This window comes from Oncorhynchus mykiss, chromosome 30 (genome assembly GCF_013265735.2).
Source record: "Oncorhynchus mykiss isolate Arlee chromosome 30, USDA_OmykA_1.1, whole genome shotgun sequence".
NCBI lineage: Eukaryota > Metazoa > Chordata > Actinopteri > Salmoniformes > Salmonidae > Oncorhynchus > Oncorhynchus mykiss.
In genome coordinates, this window is record NC_050570.1 from 1,938,201 (window position 1) to 1,960,128 (window position 21,928).

A 21,928-nucleotide genomic window follows, 5' to 3' on the forward strand; every position below is an offset into this window, starting at 1 on the left:
CCATGATGTGTTAAAGACAACCCACCATCCTCCATGATGTGATAAAGACAACCCACCATCCACCATGATGTGATAAAGACAACCCACCATCCACCATGATGTGTTAAAGACAACCCACCATCCTCCATGATGTGATAAAGACAACCCACCATCCTCCATGATGTGTTAAAGACAACCCACCATCCACCATGATGTGTTAAAGACAACCCACCATCCACCATGATGTGATAAAGACAACCCACCATCCTCCATGATGTGATAAAGACAACCCACCATCCACCATGATGTGATAAAGACAACTCACCATCCACCATGATGTGTTAAAGACAACCCACCATCCACCATGATGTGTTTAAAGACAACCCACCATCCTCCATGATGTGTTAAAGACAACCCACCATCCTCCATGATGTGTTAAAGACAACCCACCATCCACCATGATGTGTTAAAGACAACCCACCATCCACCATGATGTGATAAAGACAACCCACCATCCACCATGATGTGTTAAAGACAACCCACCATCCACCATGATGTGATAAAGACAACCCACCATCCACCATGATGTGTTAAAGACAACCCACCATCCTCCATGATGTGATAAAGACAACTCACCATCCACCATGATGTGTTAAAGACAACCCACCATCCACCATGATGTGTTAAAGACAACCCACCATCCTCCATGATGTGATAAAGACAACCCACCATCCTCCATGATGTGTTAAAGACAACCCACCATCCTCCATGATGTGATAAAGACAACCCACCATCCTCCATGATGTGATAAAGACATCCCTGCACTAAATCACCATACATCATTAGTCACTAAATCATAATTACACTAAATCACCATTAGTCACTAAATCACCATTAGTCACTAAATCACCATTAGTCACTAAATCACCATTACACTAAATCACCATACATCATTAGTCACTAAATCATAATTACACTAAATCACCATTAGTCACTAAATCACCATTACACTAAATCACCATACATCATTAGTCACTAAATCATAATTACACTAAATCACCATTAGTCACTAAATCACCATACATCATTAGTCACTAAATCACCATTAGTCACTAAATCACCATTAGTCACTAAATCACCATTACACTAAATCACCATGCATCATTAGTCACTAAATCCGTTCAGGTCAAACTCTGCAGGCACTACTCCAGACCTCATTGTTAGGATGGACCAGCTGCAGAGTTAAACTGTGGTCGACTGCAGAGCGAGTCTGTCTACATGTTACTTAACTGTTTCAACAGGAGGGGGCGAGAGGAGAATATTCAGTCACTCTTGGAGGACGACGCAGAGGTAGAAATCTACTTCCACAGTACTCCAAGTGTGGCTGGATATTCTCCTGTAGGAATGGTGACAAACTAAAATCAGATGTAAACACGCTACTCACCTTGCAAGTCGAACAGCGAGCTTGCGTCCGTGGTCCTTTCGGAGGGGGCCTGCGTGATGGGGAGGAGGTAAGAGCGGTACCCTTTCAATATGGCCGCCATGAACCTAAGGAAGGCTTCCTGGATCTGCATCTCTAGCGTGTGGAGGCTCTTCCCTCCGCTCGCCAGGTCTGGGTCAATCGCAGTGGGCTCCATCTGACCATCCTCGCCGCTGACTTGGCCACCTGGACAATACCGAAGAGAGACAGGTGTTAATCAACTAACCTCAGACATAAGCCCCTGTTGGACAATAGGACCAGAAATACTGTACATTCTGCTTATATGAAGTGTTTTTTTAGTCAGCATTTTTATATTGTTGGTTTGCTTTGTCTTTAGTTAGGTAACAACTTTCTTATGAGATAATACATTCACACAGGTCTATAAATGGTAGATGGCACGGTACATCCAAAAGCTTGCCGACCCGAAATTGATAATACGAAGATTGTGGGAGGTGTACTGTTAGATTTCAGTGCAGCCTTTGATATTATTGACCATAACCTGTTGTTGAGAAAAGTTGTGCTATGGCTTTTCAACCTCTGCCATATCGTGGATTCAGAGCTATCTATCTAATTGAACTCAAAGAGTTTTCTTTAATGGAAGCTTCACTAATGTCAAACACGTAAAGTGTGGTGTACCACAGGGCAGCTCTCTGGGCCCTCTACTCTTTTCTAATTTTACCAATGACCTGCCACTGGCATTAAACAAAGCAGGTGTGTCCATATATGCTGATGATTCAACCATATACACATCAGCAACCACAGCTAATGAAGTCACTGAAACCATTAACAAAGAGTTGCAGTCTGTTTTGGAATGGGTGGCCAGTAATAAACTGGTCCTGAACATCTCTAAAACTAAGAGCCTTGTATTTGGTACAAATCATTCCCTATGTTCTAGACCTCAGCTGAATCTGGTAATGAATGGTGTGGCTGTTGAACAAGTTGAAGAGACTAAATTACTTGGTGTTATCTTAGATTGTAAACTGTCATGGTCAAAACATATAGATTCAATGGTTGTAAAGATGGGGAGAGGTCTGTCTGTAATAAAGAGATGCTTTGCTTTTTTGACACCACACTCCAAAAAGTAAGTTCTGCAGGCTCTAGTTTTATCTCATCTTGATTATGGTCCAGTCGTGTGGTCCAGTGCTGCAAGGACCTAGTTAAACTGCAGCTGGTCCAGAACAGAGCGGCACGTTTTACTCTCAGTTGTAATCAGAGGGCGGATATTAACACTATGCTGCCAGTCTCTCTTGGTTAAGAGTTGGGGAGAGACTGACTGCGTCACCTCTTCTTTTTATAAGAAATATTGTGTTGAAAATCCCAAATTGTTTGCATAGTCAACTTACACACAGCTCTGACACACACACTTACCCCAGCAGACATGCTACCAGGGGTCTTTTCACAGTCCCCAAATCCAGAACAAATTCAAGAAAGTGTACAGAATTATATAGAGACATTTTTGCATGGAACTCCCTTCCATCTCATATTGCTCAAATAAACAGCAAACCTGGTTTCAAAAAACAGATAAAGCAACACCTCGCGGCACAACGCCTCTCCCCTGTTTGACCTAGATAGTTTGTGTGTATTCGTGTTGATATGTAGTCTATGTGTGCCTTTTCAAAAAATGCATGTAATTCTGTCCTCGAGCTGTTCTTGTCTATTAATGTTCTGTGTTATGTCATGTTCCATGTTTTGTGTGGACCCCAGGAAGTGTAGCTGCTGCTTTTGCAGGAACTAATGGGGATCCATAATAAACCCCAGGAAGAGTAGCTGCTGCCTTGGCAGGAACTAATGGGGATCCATAATAAACCCCAGGAAGAGTAGCTGCTGCTTTTGCAACAGCTAATGGAGATCCATAATAAACCCCAGGAAGAGTAGCTGCTGCCTTGGCAGGAACTAATGGGGATCCATAATAAACCCCAGGAAGAGTAGCTGCTGCCTTGGCAGGAACTAATGGGGATCCATAATAAACCCCAGGAAGAGTAGCTGCTGCCTTGGCAGGAACTAATGGGGATCCATAATAAACCCCAGGAAGAGTAGCTGCTGCCTTGGCAGGAACTAATGGGGATCCATAATAAACCCCAGGAAGAGTAGGTGCTGCCTTGGCAGGAACTAATGGGGATCCATAATAAACCCCAGGAAGAGTAGCTGCTGCCTTGGCAGGAACTAATGGGGATCCATAATAAACCCCAGGAAGATTAGCTGCTGCCTTGGCAGGAACTAATGGGGATCCATAATAAACCCCAGGAAGAGTAGCTGCTGCCTTGGCAGGAACTAATGGGGATCCATAATAAACCACAGGAAGAGTAGCTGCTGCCTTGGCAGGAACTAATGGGGATCCATAATAAACCCCGGGAAGAGTAGCTGCTGCCTTGGCAGGAACTAATGGGGATCCATAATAAACCCCAGGAAGAGTAGCTGCTGCCTTGGCAGGAACTAATGGGGATCCATAATAAACCCCAGGAAGAGTAGCTGCTGCCTTGGCAGGAACTAATGGGGATCCATAATAAACCCCAGGAAGAGTAGCTGCTGCCTTGGCAGGAACTAATGGGGATCCATAATAAACCCCAGGAAGAGTAGCTGCTGCTTTTGCAACAGCTAATGGAGATCCATAATAAACCCCAGGAAGAGTAGCTGCTGCCTTGGCAGGAACTAATGGGGATCCATAATAAACCCCAGGAAGAGTAGCTGCTGCTTTTGCAACAGCTAATGGAGATCCATAATAAACCCCAGGAAGAGTAGCTGCTGCCTTGGCAGGAACTAATGGGGATCCATAATAAACCCCAGGAAGAGTAGCTGCTGCCTTGGCAGGAACTAATGGGGATCCATAATAAACCCCAGGAAGAGTAGCTGCTGCCTTGGCAGGAACTAATGGGGATCCATAATAAACCCCAGGAAGAGTAGCTGCTGCCTTGGCAGGAACTAATGGGGATCCATAATAAACCCCAGGAAGAGTAGGTGCTGCCTTGGCAGGAACTAATGGGGATCCATAATAAACCCCAGGAAGAGTAGCTGCTGCCTTGGCAGGAACTAATGGGGATCCATAATAAACCCCAGGAAGATTAGCTGCTGCCTTGGCAGGAACTAATGGGGATCCATAATAAACCCCAGGAAGAGTAGCTGCTGCCTTGGCAGGAACTAATGGGGATCCATAATAAACCACAGGAAGAGTAGCTGCTGCCTTGGCAGGAACTAATGGGGATCCATAATAAACCCCGGGAAGAGTAGCTGCTGCCTTGGCAGGAACTAATGGGGATCCATAATAAACCCCAGGAAGAGTAGCTGCTGCCTTGGCAGGAACTAATGGGGATCCATAATAAACCCCAGGAAGAGTAGCTGCTGCCTTGGCAGGAACTAATGGGGATCCATAATAAACCCCAGGAAGAGTAGCTGCTGCTTTTTAACAACAGCTAATGGAGATCCTCATAAAATACCAAATACCTGGACCTATACTAGATCAGACACACTTCTGATAAGACTTGAAAGAAAACATCTCTTCAAGCTTTTCTAGGACTCATCTGGAATCCATCTTCATGTCCCCTCTGTCTCTCATGCGTGTGTGTGTGTGTGTGTGTGTGTGTGTGTGTGTGTGTGTGTGTGTGCGTGCGTGCGTGCGTGTCTAATTTACGACCAGTAGAGGGTAATAAAACAGAATTGATTGATCTATCCTCTGAAATGTAAGATGGAACACTGTCTTTTTTACAATGGGTTGAGATAAGCACGGGCAACTCGGGACTCTCCCCCGTAAATCCTTCATTGACTTCAAAGGGAGACTTGCACAACATTTCTGTTAAACGTATCGATATCTTAAGTCAAAGATACTAAATTATAGAAGATGCCTGATTGATGAGAAGTAATGTATGGTATTTATGATGAAACACAGACTCATTTACAATGGGCTGAATCAAGAGCACGCAATGCGGACTCCCGCGGACATTACTGATTACGTCAAATGGGAGACTTACACAGAAAAATGAAAGACAAACGGATTATCAGTTTCCAGGCTCACCTTCAGTCAGCTGTTGGTACAGTCTACCCAGGGTATTGAGGAGATGTTTGCAGGCTTTCTGTGGTAGTATCTTCCATGTTAGGGCCCTCTTCTCCTCCTTACTGAAAACACAACACGACAACAAGAGATTAGAGGAGACTAGGAGACGAGGAGATGAGGAGATGAGGAGACGAGAAAGGGATAGAAAGACAGCATTAGAAAGAGATGGAGGGAGGGAGGACATCCACACAGGACTGGCAACCCTGACAGCATTAGGAAGAGATGGAGGGAGGGAGGGGGAAGAGAGCGAGAGGGAGGGAGGGAGGGAGGGATGGAGAGAGAGACATGAGGGAGGGAGGGAGGGAGGGAGGGAGGGAGGGAGGGAGGGAGGGGGAAAGAGAGCGAGAGTGTAGAGAGAGAGAGGGAGGGAGGGAGGGAGGGAGGGAGGGAGGGAGGGAGGGAGGGAGGCAGGCAGGGAGGGAGGGAGGGAGGGCTGAAAGAAGGGAGGGAGGGAGGGAGGTCAACAGGAGGAAGCGCTGACAGGAGGGAGGGAGGACAACAGGAGGAGAGCTGAAAGGAGGGAGGGAGGACAACAGGAGGAGAGCTGAAAGGAGGGAGGGAGGACAACAGGAGGAGAGCTGAAAGGAGGGAGGGAGGACAACAGGAGGAAGAGCTGAAAGGAGGGAGGGAGGACAACAGGAGGAGAGCTGAAAGGAGGGAGGGAGGACAACAGGAGGAAGAGCTGAAAGGAGGGATTTGATTGCTGTGTTTCTTGTCTGAGGGGTTTGGGGATATTGGCTATCTGTTTTGTGTTTTGTGTTTAGTGTACCTGAGATGTTGTTTCAGCAAAAGTGTGTTAACAATTGGAAAAAACTGTAATTAAGCACAACATGGAAAATGGTATTGTGATAGTTGAACTTCTGTCCTTTGAAAAGAAAACGAACAATAACATATTTTTCCGTGAGTGAGTCATTATCGTTACACAACAACATGACAAACCAAAGAGACAAGAGGTTAGGGATGAGAGGTTATGGGAGATTGGTATTTGTAGAGGTCATAGGTAGAGGTGACTGAGGGTGGTCTACCACCACTGCCTGCAGCACATATCCTCTTTCTCCCTGTCTGAATAACATGGAAACACTAACTGTGACTATGCAAACGTCCGGCTAAGGGTTAGGGTCAGGGTCATAGATAGAGGTCAGGGTTCAGGGGTTACAGATAACTCACTGTCGGCACAGCAGACCTCATGGTTAAGGTTCACGTTCCAGGGTCAGAGGTCAGAGGTCGGGTGTTAAGAGGTCAGACTTACTGTAATATGTTGTTGGTGTCCAGGTCGACACAGCAGACGTCGGGCGGAGGCACGTAGAGGTCAAAGTAACGTGAGTCGACGCCCACGATGAAGGGGCAAGGGGCAGAGAGAACATCTGCCAGGGCCAGAGGGCACAGAGGGATGTAGGGGCACGGCCAGTGGAAGGGGAAGATCATCTGGTGGGAGTTGGACAGACTGGTAGTTAAGTATATTCCAACACTCACCGTCACAGTTGATGGGATACCCTTCACATACAAGAACCAAGTCCAACTCTGCTTTGGGATGGAGTTGAAGTTCCCCTTTGGGACTACAAAACCCATGCCGTTTTTTAAAATATTTTTTCAACCGTAGATGAGCATTAGCTGATGTACTGTCCTGGTGGACCTTAGTGGCTCAGTGGGTAAAGAGCCTGGTGTTAACCATGCCGAGGTTGTGGGCTCCATTTCCATGGAGATCACGCGCACACACACACACTCACACACACACACACACACACACGCGCGCACGCACGCACGCACACACACACACACACACACACACACACACACACACACACACGCACGCGCACACACACACACACTCACACACACACACACTCACACACACACTCACCGACACCAGGGCCTCCGTCACACTGGTCAGTACGGCCGGTCTGAGAGAGTGGACCAGGATCTTGTGTTCTGTTACGGCCAGCACCAGCAGAGTGGTCGCGTTCTTAGGGCCCAGGTTAAGGAGCAGAGTGGAGAGACGACCACCACTGAGAGAGAGAAGTCAAATTCAGAATGAACAGATTGGAGCTGTGTTGTTCACGGTTCACAGTGAACCCTTACTGTCTGTCTGGTCTGTCTGGTCCGTCTGGTCCGTCTGGTCTGTCTGTCTGTCTGTCTGGTCTGTCTGTCTGTCTGTCTATCTGTCTGTCTGTCTGTCTGTCTGTCTGTCTGTCTGTCTGTCTGTCTGTCTGTCTGTCTGTCTGTCTGGTCTGTCTGTCCTGTCTGTCTGTCTGTCTGTCTGTCTGTCTGTCTGTCTGGTCTGTCTGGTTGTCTGGTCTGTCTGGTCTGTCTGTCTGTCTGTCTGTCTGTCGGTCTGGTCTGTCTGGTCTGTCTGTCTGTCTGTCTGTCTGTCTGTCTGTCTGTCTGGTCTGTCTGTCTGTCTGTCTGTCTGTCTGTCGGTCGGTCGGTCTGGTCTGTCTGGTTGTCTGGTCTGGTCTGTCTGTCTGTCTGTCTGGTCTGTCTGGTCTGTCTGGTTGTCTGGTCTGGTCTGTCTGTCTGTCTGTCTGGTCTGTCTGTCTGTCTGTCTGTCTGTCTGTCTGTCTGGTCTGTCTGTCTGTCTGTCTGGTCTGTCTGGTCTGTCTGGTCTGTCTGGTTGTCTGGTCTGGTCTGTCTGTCTGTCTGTCTGTCTGTCTGTCTGTCTGTCTGTCTGTCTGTCTGTCTGTCTGTCTGGTCTGTCTGGTCTGGTCTGTCTGTCTGTCTGTCTGTTTGTCTGTCCGGTCTGTCTGTCTTACCTGAGAGGCAGAGGGGAGGAGACAGGCTGGCTCAGCATCAGACTATCATGTGGAGACAGCTGTAGAGCACACAGAGAGTTTACATAGGCATCAGCAGGAAGAGGGGCAGAGTTCAATGCTCTACAGTAGCTACGGCAACACGACCAGATCACACAGTCAGTGATTTCACAGCTCAACCCAAAGAAGAGACAACGGGCTGACTGTATTGGAGTTGATCAAATGGTCCAAGTCATATTGACGGTGTTTCTACAACATTAAACGTCACTTTCATATTTGCCCAGAGACTCCATCTCACCTGTAGCAGGATGCGTGGTCTCTGTGACGAGGGGAACGGGACTTTGTGCATGAAGTGGGAGATGTGCCTGTTGGACAGAGAAGACATGACAGGTTAGATAACACGGTTCGATAGGTATTGTGACACTGTCTCAGACGATATCTGGAAAAACAGATAAGTCTGACAAACATGACGGAAAAAAATCAACAAAACCACAGTCCAATCAAATCACGTTATTGGTCGCATAGACACATTTTGCATATGTTATCACAAGTGTAGTGAAATGCTGGTGTTTCTAGCTCCAACAGTGAAATGCTGGTGTTCCTAGCTCCAACAGTGAAATGCTGGTGTTTCTAGCTCCAACAGTGAAATGCTGGTGTTCCTAGCTCCAACAGTGTAATGCTGGTGTTTCTAGCTCCAACAGTGAAATGCTGGTGTTCCTAGCTCCAACAGTGTAATGCTGGTGTTTCTAGCTCCAACAGTGGAATGCTGGTGTTTCTAGCTCCAACAGTGAAATGCTGGTGTTCCTAGCTCCAACAGTGTAATGCTGGTGTTTCTAGCTCCAACAGTGAAATGCTGGTGTTCCTTGCTCCAACAGTGAAATGCTGGTGTCCCTAGCTCCAACAGTGAAATGCTGGTGTTCCTAGCTCCAACAGTGAAATGCTGGTGTTCCTAGCTCCAACAGTGAAATGCTGGTGTTCCTAGCTCCAACAGTGAAATGCTGATGTTCCTAGCTCCAACAGTGAAATGCTGGTGTTCCTAGCTCCAACAGTGAAATGCTGGTGTTCCTAGCTCCAACAGTGAAATGCTGGTGTTCCTAGCTCCAACAGTGAAATGCTGGTGTTCATAGCTCCAACAGTGAAATGCTGGTGTTCCTAGCTCCAACAGTGAAATGCTGGTGTTCTTGGCTCCTACAGTGAAATGCTGGTGTTCCTAGCTCCAACAGTGAAATGCTGGTGTTCCTAGCTCCAACAGTGAAATGCTGGTGTTCCTAGCTCCAACAGTGAAATGCTGGTGTTCCTAGCTCCAACAGTGAAATGCTGGTGTTCCTAGCTCCAACAGTGAAATGCTGGTGTTCCTAGCTCCAACAGTGAAATGCTGGTGTTCCTAGCTCCAACAGTGAAATGCTGGTGTTCCTAGCTCCAACAGTGAAATGCTGGTGTTCCTAGCTCCAACAGTGAAATGCTGGTGTTCCTAGCTCCAACAGTGAAATGCTGGTGTTCCTAGCTCCAACAGTGAAATGCTGGTGTTCTTGGCTCCTAAAGTGTAATGCTGGTGTTCCTAGCTCCAACAGTGAAATGCTGGTGTTCCTAGCTCCAACAGTGAAATGCTGGCGTTCCTAGCTCCAACAGTGAAATGCTGGTGTTCCTAGCTCCAACAGTGAAATGCTGGTGTTCCTAGCTCCAACAGTGAAATGCTGGTGTTCATAGCTCCAACAGTGAAATGCTGGTGTTCCTAGCTCCAACAGTGAAATGCTGGTGTTCTTGGCTCCTACAGTGAAATGCTGGTGTTCCTAGCTCCAACAGTGAAATGCTGGTGTTCCTAGCTCCAACAGTGAAATGCTGGTGTTCCTAGCTCCAACAGTGAAATGCTGGTGTTCCTAGCTCCAACAGTGAAATGCTGGTGTTCCTAGCTCCAACAGTGAAATGCTGGTGTTCCTAGCTCCAACAGTGAAATGCTGGTGTTCCTAGCTCCAACAGTGAAATGCTGGTGTTCCTAGCTCCAACAGTGAAATGCTGGTGTTCCTAGCTCCAACAGTGAAATGCTGGTGTTCCTAGCTCCAACAGTGAAATGCTGGTGTTCCTAGCTCCAACAGTGAAATGCTGGTGTTCTTGGCTCCTACAGTGTAATGCTGGTGTTCCTAGCTCCAACAGTGAAATGCTGGTGTTCCTAGCTCCAACAGTGTAATGCTGGTGTTCCTAGCTCCAACAGTGTAATGCTGGTGTTCCTAGCTCCAACAGTGGAATGCTGGTGTTCCTAGCTCCAACAGTGAAATGCTGGTGTTCCTAGCTCCAACAGTGAAATGCTGGTGTTCTTGGCTCCAACAGTGAAATGCTGGTGTTCCTAGCTCCAACAGTGAAATGCTGGTGTTCCTAGCTCCAACAGTGAAATGCTGGTGTTCCTAGCACCAACAGTGAAATGCTGGTGTTACTAGCTCCAACAGTGAAATGCTGGCGTTCCTAGCTCCAACAGTGAAATGCTGGTGTTCCTAGCTCCAACAGTGAAATGCTGGTGTTCCTAGCTCCAACAGTGAAATGCTGGTGTTCCTAGCTCCAACAGTGAAATGATGGTGTTCCTAGCTCCAACAGTGAAATGCTGGTGTTCCTAGCTCCAACAGTGAAATGCTGGTGTTCCTAGCTCCAACAGTGAAATGCTGGTGTTCCTAGCTCCAACAGTGAAATGCTGGTGTTCCAAGCTCCAACAGTGAAATGCTGGTGTTCCAAGCTCCAACAGTGAAATGCTGGCGTTCCTAGCTCCAACAGTGAAATGCTGGTGTTCCTAGCTCCAACAGTGAAATGCTGGTGTTCCTAGCTCCAACAGTGAAATGCTGGTGTTCCTAGCTCCAACATTTAAAATTCTGGTGTTCCTAGCTCCAACAGTGAAATGCTGGTGTTCCTAGCTCCAACAGTGAAATGCTGGTGTTCCTAGCTCCAACAGTGAAATGCTGGTGTTACTAGCTCCAACAGTGAAATGCTGGTGTTACTAGCTCCAACAGTGAAATTCTGGTGTTCCTAGCTCCAACAGTGAAATGCTGGTGTTACTAGCTCCAACAGTGAAATTCTGGTGTTACTAGCTCCAACAGTATAATGCTGGTGTTACTAGCTCCAACAGTATAATGCTGGTGTTCCTAGCTCCAACAGTATAATGCTGGTGTTACTAGCTCCAACAGTGAAATTCTGGTGTTACTAGCTCCAACAGTGAAATGCTGGTGTTCCTAGCTCCAACAGTGAAATGCTGGTGTTCCTAGCTCCAACAGTGAAATGCTGGTGTTCCTAGCTCCAACAGTGAAATGCTGGTGTTCCTAGCTCCAACAGTGAAATGCTGGTGTTCCTAGCTCCAACAGTGAAATGCTGGTGTTCCTAGCTCCAACAGTGAAATGCTGGTGTTCCTAGCTCCAACAGTATAATGCTGGTGTTCCTAGCTCCAACATTCCAGTAATATCTAACATCCAGAAATAAAGAAATAAACTATGGACAGTATATAATGGTGTGCATAGACAGTATATAAGGGTGTGTATAGACAGTATATAATGGTGTGCATAGACAGTATATAAGGGTGTGTATAGACACTATGGATAGTACAGTGCCTTGCGAAAGTATTCGGCCCCCTTGAACTTTGCGACCTTTTGCCACATTTCAGGCTTCAAACATAAAGATATAAAACTGTATTTTTTTGTGAAGAATCAACAACAAGTGGGACACAATCATGAAGTGGAACGACATTTATTGGATATTTCAAACTTTTTTAACAAATCAAAAACTGAAAAATTGGGCGTGCAAAATTAGTCAGCCCCTTTACTTTCAGTGCAGCAAACTCTCTCCAGAAGTTCAGTGAGGATCTCTGAATGATCCAATGTTGACCTAAATGACTAATGATGATAAATACAATCCACCTGTGTGTAATCAAGTCTCCGTATAAATGCACCTGCACTGTGATAGTCTCAGAGGTCCGTTAAAAGCGCAGAGAGCATCATGAAGAACAAGGAACACACCAGGCAGGTCCGAGATACTGTTGTGAAGAAGTTTAAAGCCGGATTTGGATACAAAAATATTTCCCAAGCTTTAAACATCCCAAGGAGCACTGTGCAAGCGATAATATTGAAATGGAAGGAGTATCAGACCACTGCAAATCTACCAAGACCTGGCCGTCCCTCTAAACTTTCAGCTCATACAAGGAGAAGACTGATCAGAGATGCAGCCAAGAGGCCCATGATCACTCTGGATGAACTGCAGAGATCTACAGCTGAGGTGGGAGACTCTGTCCATAGGATAACAATCAGTCGTATATTGCACAAATCTGGCCTTTATGGAAGAGTGGCAAGAAGAAAGCCATTTCTTAAAGATATCCATAAAAAGTGTTGTTTAAAGTTTGCCACAAGCAACCTGGGAGACACACCAAACATGTGGAAGAAGGTGCTCTGGTCAGATGAAACCAAAATTGAACTTTTTGGCAACAATGCAAAACGTTATGTTTGGTGTAAAAGCAACACAGCTGAACACACCATCCCCACTGTCAAACATGGTGGTGGCAGCATCATGGTTTGGGCCTGCTTTTCTTCAGCAGGGACAGGGAAGATGGTTAAAATTGATGGGAAGATGGATGGAGCTAAATACAGGACCATTCTGGAAGAAAACCTGATGTAGTCTGCAAAAGACCTGAGACTGGGACGGAGATTTGTCTTCCAACAAGACAATGATCCAAAACATAAAGCAAAATCTACAATGGAATGGTTCAAAAATAAACATATCCAGGTGTTAGAATGGCCAAGTCAAAGTCCAGACCTGAATCCAATCGAGAATCTGTGGAAAGAACTGAAAACTGCTGTTCACAAATGCTCTCCATCCAACCTCACTGAGCTCGAGCTGTTTTGCAAGGAGGAATGGGAAAAAATGTCAGTCTCTCGATGTGCAAAACTGATAGAGACATACCCCAAGCGACTTACAGCTGTAATCGCAGCAAAAGGTGGCGCTACAAAGTATTAACTTAAGGGGGCTGAATAATTTTGCACGCCCAATTTTTCAGTTTTTGATTTGTTAAAAAAGTTTCAAATATCCAATAAATGTCGTTCCACTTCATGATTGTGTCCCACTTGTTGTTGATTCTTCACAAAAAAATACAGTTTTATATCTTTATGTTTGAAGCCTGAAATGTGGCAAAAGGTCGTAAAGTTCAAGGGGGCCGAATACTTTCGCAAGGCACTGTATATAATGGTGTGTATAGACAGTATATAATGGTGTGTATATACACTATGGTCAGTATATAATGGTGTGTATAGACAGTATATAATGGTGTGTATAGACAGTATATAATGGTGTGTATAGACACTATGGACAGTATATAATGGTGTGTATAGACAGTATATAATGGTGTGTATAGACAGTATATAACGGTGTGTATAGACAGTATATCATGGTGTGTATAGACAGTATATAATGGTGTGTAGAGACAGTATATAAGTGTGTTTATAGACAGTATATAATGGTGTGTATAGACAGTATATAATGGTGTGTATAGACCGTATATAATGTTGTGTATAGACAGTATATAATGCTGTGTATATACACTATGGTCAGTATATAATGGTGTGTATAGACAGTATATAATGGTGTGTATAGACAGTATATAATGGTGTGTATAGACAGTAGGTTCAGTATATAATGGTGTGTATAGACAGTATATAATGGTGTGTATAGACAGTATATAATGGTGTGTATAGACAGTATATGGTGTGTATAGACAGTATATAATGGTGTGTATAGACAGTATATAATGCTGTGTAAAGACAGTATATAATGGTGTGTATAGACAGTATATAATGGTGTGTATAGACAGTATATAATCGTGTGTATAGACAGTATATAATGGTGTATAGACAGTAAATAATGGTATATAGACAGTATATCATGGTGTGTATAGACAGTATATAATGGTGTGTATAGACAGTAAATAATGGTATATAGACAGTATGGACAGTATATAATATAAGGAAGTTGCTAACTAGCGTTAGCGCAATTGCTAAGTAGCATTAGCATCATGAGTGGGCTAGCAAATACCATAGACTTCCAATCATAAAAATGTTATCCAGGAGTTCATCTGACTCTGGGGAAGTAGATAAAGGGCCTCATCGCCCAAATCCCAAAGTATCCCTTTATTCATTAATTTAATAATAATGAATATTAATGTGGAGATATTATTAAATATGTATATATTATAGGTACTTAGTTTAAAACTTCTTCGGGATCGGTGTCCCTTCCACGAGACGGTTGAGTTATCGTAGGCTAATGCGATTCGCATGAGGTTGTACGTAACAAGAATGTTTCCCAGGACATAGACATATCTGATATGGGCAGAAAGCTTCAATTCTTGTTAATCTAACTACACTGTCCAATTTACAGTAGCAATTACAATATTATTATTATTAATATTATTATTATTAATTTTGTTATTATTGTTACTAATATGATTATTATTAATATTGTTATTATTGTTACTAAGTATTGTTTTTTTTATTTGTTTCATGTTTTATTTGACACTTGAAAATGAGATTGTATTGGGGAATTAAATTAAAGTGTGTAGAGTCTGTGTCTGTGTGTGAGTGTGTGTGTCTGTGTGTATGTGTGTGTCTGTGTGTGTGCGTGTGTGTGTGTGTGTGTGTGTGTGTGTGTGTGTCTGTGTGTGTGTGTATGTGTGTGTGCGTGTGTGCGTGTGTGTGTGTGTGTGTGTGTGCGTGCGCGTATGTGTGCGTGCGTGCGTGTGCGTGCGTGCGTGCGTGCGTGTGCGTGTGTGTGTGTGTGTGTGTGTGTGTGTGTGTGTGTGTGTGTGCGCGCGTGCGCGTATGCGTGCGTGCTTGTGTGCGTGCGTGCGTGCGTGCGTGCGTGCGTGTGTGTGTGTGTGTGTGTGTGTGTGTGTGTGTGTGTTACTCCTCACTTCTCTATGGGCAGAGCGTGTGGTCCAGAGATGGAGTATCTGTAGAGAAACGTCAGGAAGTTCCTGAATGAGTCAAAGAACGGCCAGTGTGACAGCAAACAGATACTCTTGTTAGCGTGAACGCTCTTTGTCCCCTCGCTGCTACTGCATGTGCTCGGTAGCCCCAGCAGAGAACGCTGTCTGTCACTCAGCTGGTCCTCCGGGTACGGCTCATAGAACTGGATGGCAGCTCCATACACCTGGAGAGAGGTAGACGAACACACACACACACACACACACACACACACAAAAGTAAGTAAGTAACGTAAATCCCCAAGAATTTGTTCTTAACTGACTTGCCTAGTTAAATAAAGGTCAAATAAAAGATATATGTGTCAGAGGAGTGTGTCAGAGGAGGCTGGTGGGAGGAGCTTTAGCAGGACGGTTTCATTGTCATGGCTGGAATGGAACGGTATCAAACACCCACGTTTCACTCCATTCCAATGATTCCATTCCAGCCATTACAATGAGCCCTTCCCCCTATAGTTTATCCTACCAGCCTCCTCTGGTGTGTGTGCTTGTACCCACCTTGTCTCCAGAGGCCCCAGTCAGTACAAAAGTAGAGAAGACAGGCAGGGAGTGTTTGGTGTGAGCTGGCCAGAACTCAATGCTAGCTCCCATGGGCAGACAGAACAGAGGAACAGACTCCGGCAGGGGAAAAGACTCATCGTCCTCCTCTGGGTACCTACACAACAGACCTAGAGAGAGAAATCAGATATAATATTAGAAATATTCTGTCCTATTACACTGTCTAATATTCTGTCCTATTACACTGTCTAATATTCTGTCCTATTACACTGTCTAATATTCTGTCCTATTACACTGTCTAATATTCTGTCCTATTACACTGTCTAAATTCTGTCCTATTACACTGTCTGTCTAATATCCTGTCCTATTACACTGTCTGTTTAATATCCTGTCCTATTACACTGTCTGTCTAATATTCTGTCCTATTACACTGTCTGTCTAATATCCTGTCCTATTACACTGTCTGTCTAATATCCTGTCCTATTACACTGTCTGTTTAATATCCTGTCCTATTACACTGTCTGTCTAATATTCTGTCCTATTACACTGTCTGTCTAATATCCTGTCCTATTACACTGTCTGTTTAATATCCTGTCCTATTACACTGTCTGTCTAATATTCTGTCCTATTACACTGTCTAATATCCTGGACTATTCCACTGTCTGTCTAATATTCTGTCTTATTACACTGTCTGTCTAATATTCTGTCCTATTACACTGTCGTCTGTCTAATATTCTGTCCTATTACACTGTCTAATATTCTGTGCTATTACACTGTCTGTCTAATATTCTGTCCTATTACACTGTCTGTTCAATATTCTGTCCTATTACACTGTCTGTTCAATATTCTGTCCTTTTCCACTGTCTGTCTAATATCCTGTCCTATTACACTGTCTGTCTAATATTCTGTCCTATTACACTGTCTGTCTAATATTCTGTCCTATTACACTGTCTGTCTAATATTCTGTCCTATTACACTGTCTGTCTAATATTCTGTCCTATTACACTGTCTAATATCCTGTCCTATTACACTGTCTGTCTAATATTCTGTCCTATTACACTGTCTGTCTAATATTCTGTCCTATTACACTGTCTGTCTAATATTCTGTCCTATTACACTGTCTGTCTAACATTCTGTCCTATTACACTGTCTGTCTAACATCCTGTCCTATTACACTGTCTGTCTAATATTCTGTCCTTTTACACTGTCTAATATCCTGTCCTATTACACTGTCTGTCTAATATTCTGTCCTATTACACTGTCTGTCTAATATTCTGTCCTATTACACTGTCTGTGCATTAGAGAATCCAAGTCCTTTACCTGCGTTGTATGCGATTGTGTTGGTTTTAGCCAGTGACTTCTTGTAACACAGGTACACCGAGGATCCCCACTGACATGGACAAACAGACAAACACAATATGTGATTGAAACGGGTAAAGACAATGCATTATGAACTCAGCAAAAAAACAAACGTCCCTTTATCAGGACCCTGTCTTTCAAAGATACTTCGTAAAAATCCAAATAACTTCACAGATCTTCATTGTAAAGGGTTTAAACACGGTTTCCCATTGCTTGTTCAATGAACCATAAACAATGAATGAACACGCACCTGTGGAACGGTCGTTTAGACACTAACAGCTTACAGACGGTAGGCAATTAAGGTCACAGTTATGACAACTTAGGACACTAAAGAGGCCTTTCTGCTGACTCTGAAAAAACACCAAAATAAAGATGCCCAGGGTCCCTGCTCATCTGCGTGAACGTGCCTTAGTCATGCAGCAAGGAGGCATGAGGACTGCAGATGTGGACTTCAGATGTGGCCACTATGAGGACAGCTGATCGTCCTCATAGTGGCAGACCACATGTAACAACACCTGCACAGGATCGGTACATCCAAACATCACACCTGCGGGACAGGTACAGGATGGCAACATCAACTGTCCCAGTTACACCAGGAACACACAATCCCTCCATCAGTGCTCAGACTGTCCGCAATAGGCTGAGAGAGGCTGGACTGAAGGCTTGTAAGGCCTGTTGTAAGGCAGGTCCTCACCAGACATCATCAGCAACAACGTCGCCTATGGGCACAAACCCACCATCGCTCTTCACTGACGAGTCACTGTTTTGTCTCACGAGGGGTGATGGTCGGATTTGCGTTTATTGTCGAAGGAATGAGCGTTACACTGAGGCCTGTACTCTGGAGAGGGATCGATTTGGAGATGGAGGGTCCGTCATGGTCTGGGGCGGTGTGTCACAGCATCATCGAAATGAGCTTGTTGTCATTGCAGGCAATCTCAACTCTGTGCATTACAGGGAAGACATCCTCCTCCCTCATGTGATACCCTTCCTGCAGACTCATCCTGACATGACCCTCCAGCATGAAAATGCCATCAGCCATACTGCTCGTTCTGTGCGTGATTTCCTGCAAGACAGAAATGTTAGCGTTCTGCCATGGCCAGTGAAGAGCCCGGATCTCAATCCCATTGAGCATGTCTGGGACCTGATGGATCGGAGGGTGAGGTCTAGGGCCATTCCCCTCAGAAATGTCCAGGAACTTGCAGGTGCCTTGGTGGAAGAGTGGGGTAACATCTCACAGTACAAACAGGCAAATCTGGTGCAGTACATGAGGAGGAGATGCACTGCAGTACTTAATGCAGCTGGTGGCCACACCAGATACTGACTGACACTTTTGATTTTGACCCCCCCCTATGTTCAGGGACACATTATTCCATTTATGTTAGTCACATGTCTGTGGAACTTGTTCAGTTTATTTCTCAGTTGTTGAATCTTGTTATGTTCATACAAATATTTGCACATGTTAAGTTTGCTGAAAATAAAGGCAGTTGACATTGAGAGAGGACGTTTCCTTAGAGGTAGAACAGTTATACACTGTGTGTACAAAACATTAGGAACGTTAAAGTGCCTTTGAACGGAGTATGGTAGTAGGTGCCAGGCGCACCAGTTTGTGTCAAGAACTGCAACGCTGCTGGGTTTTTGACGCTCAACCATCTCCTGTTTGTATCAAGAATGGTCCACCACCCAAAGGACATCCAGCCAACTTGACACAGCTGTGGGAAGCATTGGAGTCAACATGGGCCAGCATCCCTGTGGAACACTTTCGACACCTTTTATAGTCAATGCCCCAACGAATTGAGGCTGTTCTGAGGGCAAAAAGGTGGTGGAATTCAATATTAGGAAGGTGTTCATAAGGTTTTGTACACTTAGTGTTATTCCTCGAGACATTGTATTTGGTATAGAACCTATAATTTGGTATAGGACCTATAAAGCATAGGACCTATAATGTAACCTTGGGGGACACCACTTGTCAACTCCTCATAAGTAAGCCTTGTCTGAGCCAGAATGGCCCATAGGACAGGAGCTAATGTTCTGCTTCTGTAGCGTGAGGCAGCTTGTTGTACAAGTACAGTGGCTTGCAAAAGTATTCACCCCCCCCCCCCCCCCCCCTGGAATTTTTCCTATTTTGTTGCCTTTCAACCTGGAATTAAAATATATTTTTGGGGTGGGTTTGTATCATTTGATTTTGACACGACATGCCTACCACTTTGAAGATGCTAAATATTTTGTATTGTGAAACAAACAAGAAATAAGACCAAAAACAATGAAAACTTGAGCGTGCATAACTATTCATCCTCCCAAAGTCAATACTTTGTAGAGCCACCTTTTGCAGCAATTACAGCTGCAAGTATCTTGAAGTATGTCTCTATAAGCTTGGCACATCTAGCCACTCGGATCTTTGCCCATTCTTCAAGGCAAAACTGCCCCAGCTTTTTCAAGTTGGATGGGTTCCATTGGTGTACAGCAATCTTTAAGTCATACCACAGATTCTCAATTGGATTGAGGTCTGGGTTTGACTAGGCCATTCCAAGACATTTAAATGTTTCCCCTTAAACCACTCGAGTGTTGCTTTAGCAGTATGCTTAGGGTCATTGTCCTGCTGGAAGGTGAACCTCCGTACCGGTCTCAAATCTCTGGAAGACAAACTGTTTCCCTCAAGAAACTTCCTGTATTTAGCGCCATCATTCCTTCAAATCTGGTCTGTTTCCCAGTCCCTGCCAATGAAAAATATCCCCACAGCATGATGCTGCCACCACCGTGCTTCCCTGTAGGGATGGTGTTCTTGGGGTGATGAGAGGTGTTGAGTTTGCGCTAGACATAGCGTTTTCCTTGATGGCCAAAACCTCAATTTTAGTCACATCTGACCAGAATATGTTCTTCCATTAGTTTGGGGAGTCTCCCACATGCCTGTTGGCGAAAACCAAACGTGTTTGCTTATTTTTTTCTTTAAGTGATGGTTTTTTTCTGGCCACCCTTCCGTAAAGCCCAGCTCTGTGGAGTGTACGGCTTAAAGTGGTCCAATGGACAGATACTCCAATCTCTGCTGTGGAGTTTAACAGCTCCTTCAGGGTTATCTTTGCTCTCTCTTTATTGCTTCTCCACAACTTTGTCCCTGACCTGATTGGAGAGCTCCTTGGTCTTCATAGTGCCGCTTGCTTGGTGATGCCCCTTGCTTAGTGGTGTTGCAGACTCTGCCTTTCAGAACAGGTGTATACAGTGCCTTGCGAAAGTATTCAGCCCCCTTGAACTTTGCGACCTTTTGCCACATTTCAGGCTTCAAACATAAAGATATAAAACTGTATTTTTTTGTGAAGAATCAACAACAAGTGGGACACAATCATGAAGTGGAACGACATTTATTGGATATTTCAAACTTTTTTAACAAATCAAAAACTGAAAAATTGGGCGTGCAAAATTATTCAGCCCCCTTAAGTTAATACTTTGTAGCGCCACCTTTTGCTGCGATTACAGCTGTAAGTCGCTTGGGGTATGTCTCTATCAGTTTTGCACATCGAGAGACTGACATTTTTTCCCATTCCTCCTTGCAAAACAGCTCGAGCTCAGTGAGGTTGGATGGAGAGCATTTGTGAACAGCAGTTTTCAGTTCTTTCCGCAGATTCTCGATTGGATTCAGGTCTGGACTTTGACTTGGCCATTCTAACACCTGGATATGTTTATTTTTGAACCATTCCATTGTAGATTTTGCTTTATGTTTTGGATCATTGTCTTGTTGGAAGACAAATCTCCGTCCCAGTCTCAGGTCTTTTGCAGACTACATCAGGTTTTCTTCCAGAATGGTCCTGTATTTAGCTCCATCCATCTTCCCATCAATTTTAACCATCTTCCCTGTCCCTGCTGAAGAAAAGCAGGCCCAAACCATGATGCTGCCACCACCATGTTTGACAGTGGGGATGGTGTGTTCAGCTGTGTTGCTTTTACACCAAACATAACGTTTTGCATTGTTGCCAAAAAGTTCAATTTTGGTTTCATCTGACCAGAGCACCTTCTTCCACATGTTTGGTGTGTCTCCCAGGTTGCTTGTGGCAAACTTTAAACAACACTTTTTATGGATATCTTTAAGAAATGGCTTTCTTCTTGCCACTCTTCCATAAAGGCCAGATTTGTGCAATATACGACTGATTGTTGTCCTATGGACAGAGTCTCCCACCTCAGCTGTAGATCTCTGCAGTTCATCCAGAGTGATCATTGGCCTCTTGGCTGTCTCTTGGCCTCTCTGATCAGTCTTCTCCTTGTATGAGCTGAAAGTTTAGAGGGACGGCCAGGTCTTGGTAGATTTGCAGTGGTCTGATACTCCTTCCATTTCAATAGTATCGCTTGCACAGTGCTCCTTGGGATGTTTAAAGCTTGGGAAATATTTTTGTATCCAAATCCGGCTTTAAACTTCTTCACAACAGTATCTCGGACCTGCCTGGTGTGTTCCTTGTTCTTCATGATGCTCTCTGCGCTTTTAACGGACCTCTGAGACTATCACAGTGCAGGTGCATTTATACGGAGACTTGATTACACACAGGTGGATTGTATTTATCATCATTAGTCATTTAGGTCAACATTGGATCATTCAGAGATCCTCACTGAACTTCTGGAGAGAGTTTGCTGCACTGAAAGTAAAGGGGCTGAATCATTTTGCACGCCCAATTTTTCAGTTTTTGATTTGTTAAAAAAGTTTGAAATATCCAATAAATGTCGTTCCACTTCATGATTGTGTCCCACTTGTTGTTGATTCTTCACAAAAAAATACAGTTTTATATCTTTATGTTTGAAGCCTGAAATGTGGCAAAAGGTCGCAAAGTTCAAGGGGGCCGAATACT

At 44.5% G+C, this 21,928-nt stretch overlaps 1 protein-coding gene across 1 annotated transcript in view; it reads right to left on the minus strand.

Annotated features, from left to right (window-relative positions):
- The window catches only part of dennd4a (DENN/MADD domain containing 4A), a 111,591-nt gene that overhangs the window by 76,383 nt on the left and 13,280 nt on the right, over window positions 1-21,928 (minus strand). The window contains exons 5-13 of the mRNA XM_036968559.1: window positions 17,064-17,133; window positions 15,744-15,913; window positions 15,177-15,415; window positions 8,550-8,616; window positions 8,255-8,313; window positions 7,366-7,510; window positions 6,754-6,929; window positions 5,466-5,566; window positions 1,424-1,645 (exon numbers count right to left, since the gene is read on the minus strand). Of these exons, the coding sequence (XP_036824454.1) occupies window positions 1,424-1,645; window positions 5,466-5,566; window positions 6,754-6,929; window positions 7,366-7,510; window positions 8,255-8,313; window positions 8,550-8,616; window positions 15,177-15,415; window positions 15,744-15,913; window positions 17,064-17,133 (1,249 nt within the window). The remainder of the gene's footprint in view (window positions 1-1,423; window positions 1,646-5,465; window positions 5,567-6,753; window positions 6,930-7,365; window positions 7,511-8,254; window positions 8,314-8,549; window positions 8,617-15,176; window positions 15,416-15,743; window positions 15,914-17,063; window positions 17,134-21,928) is intronic.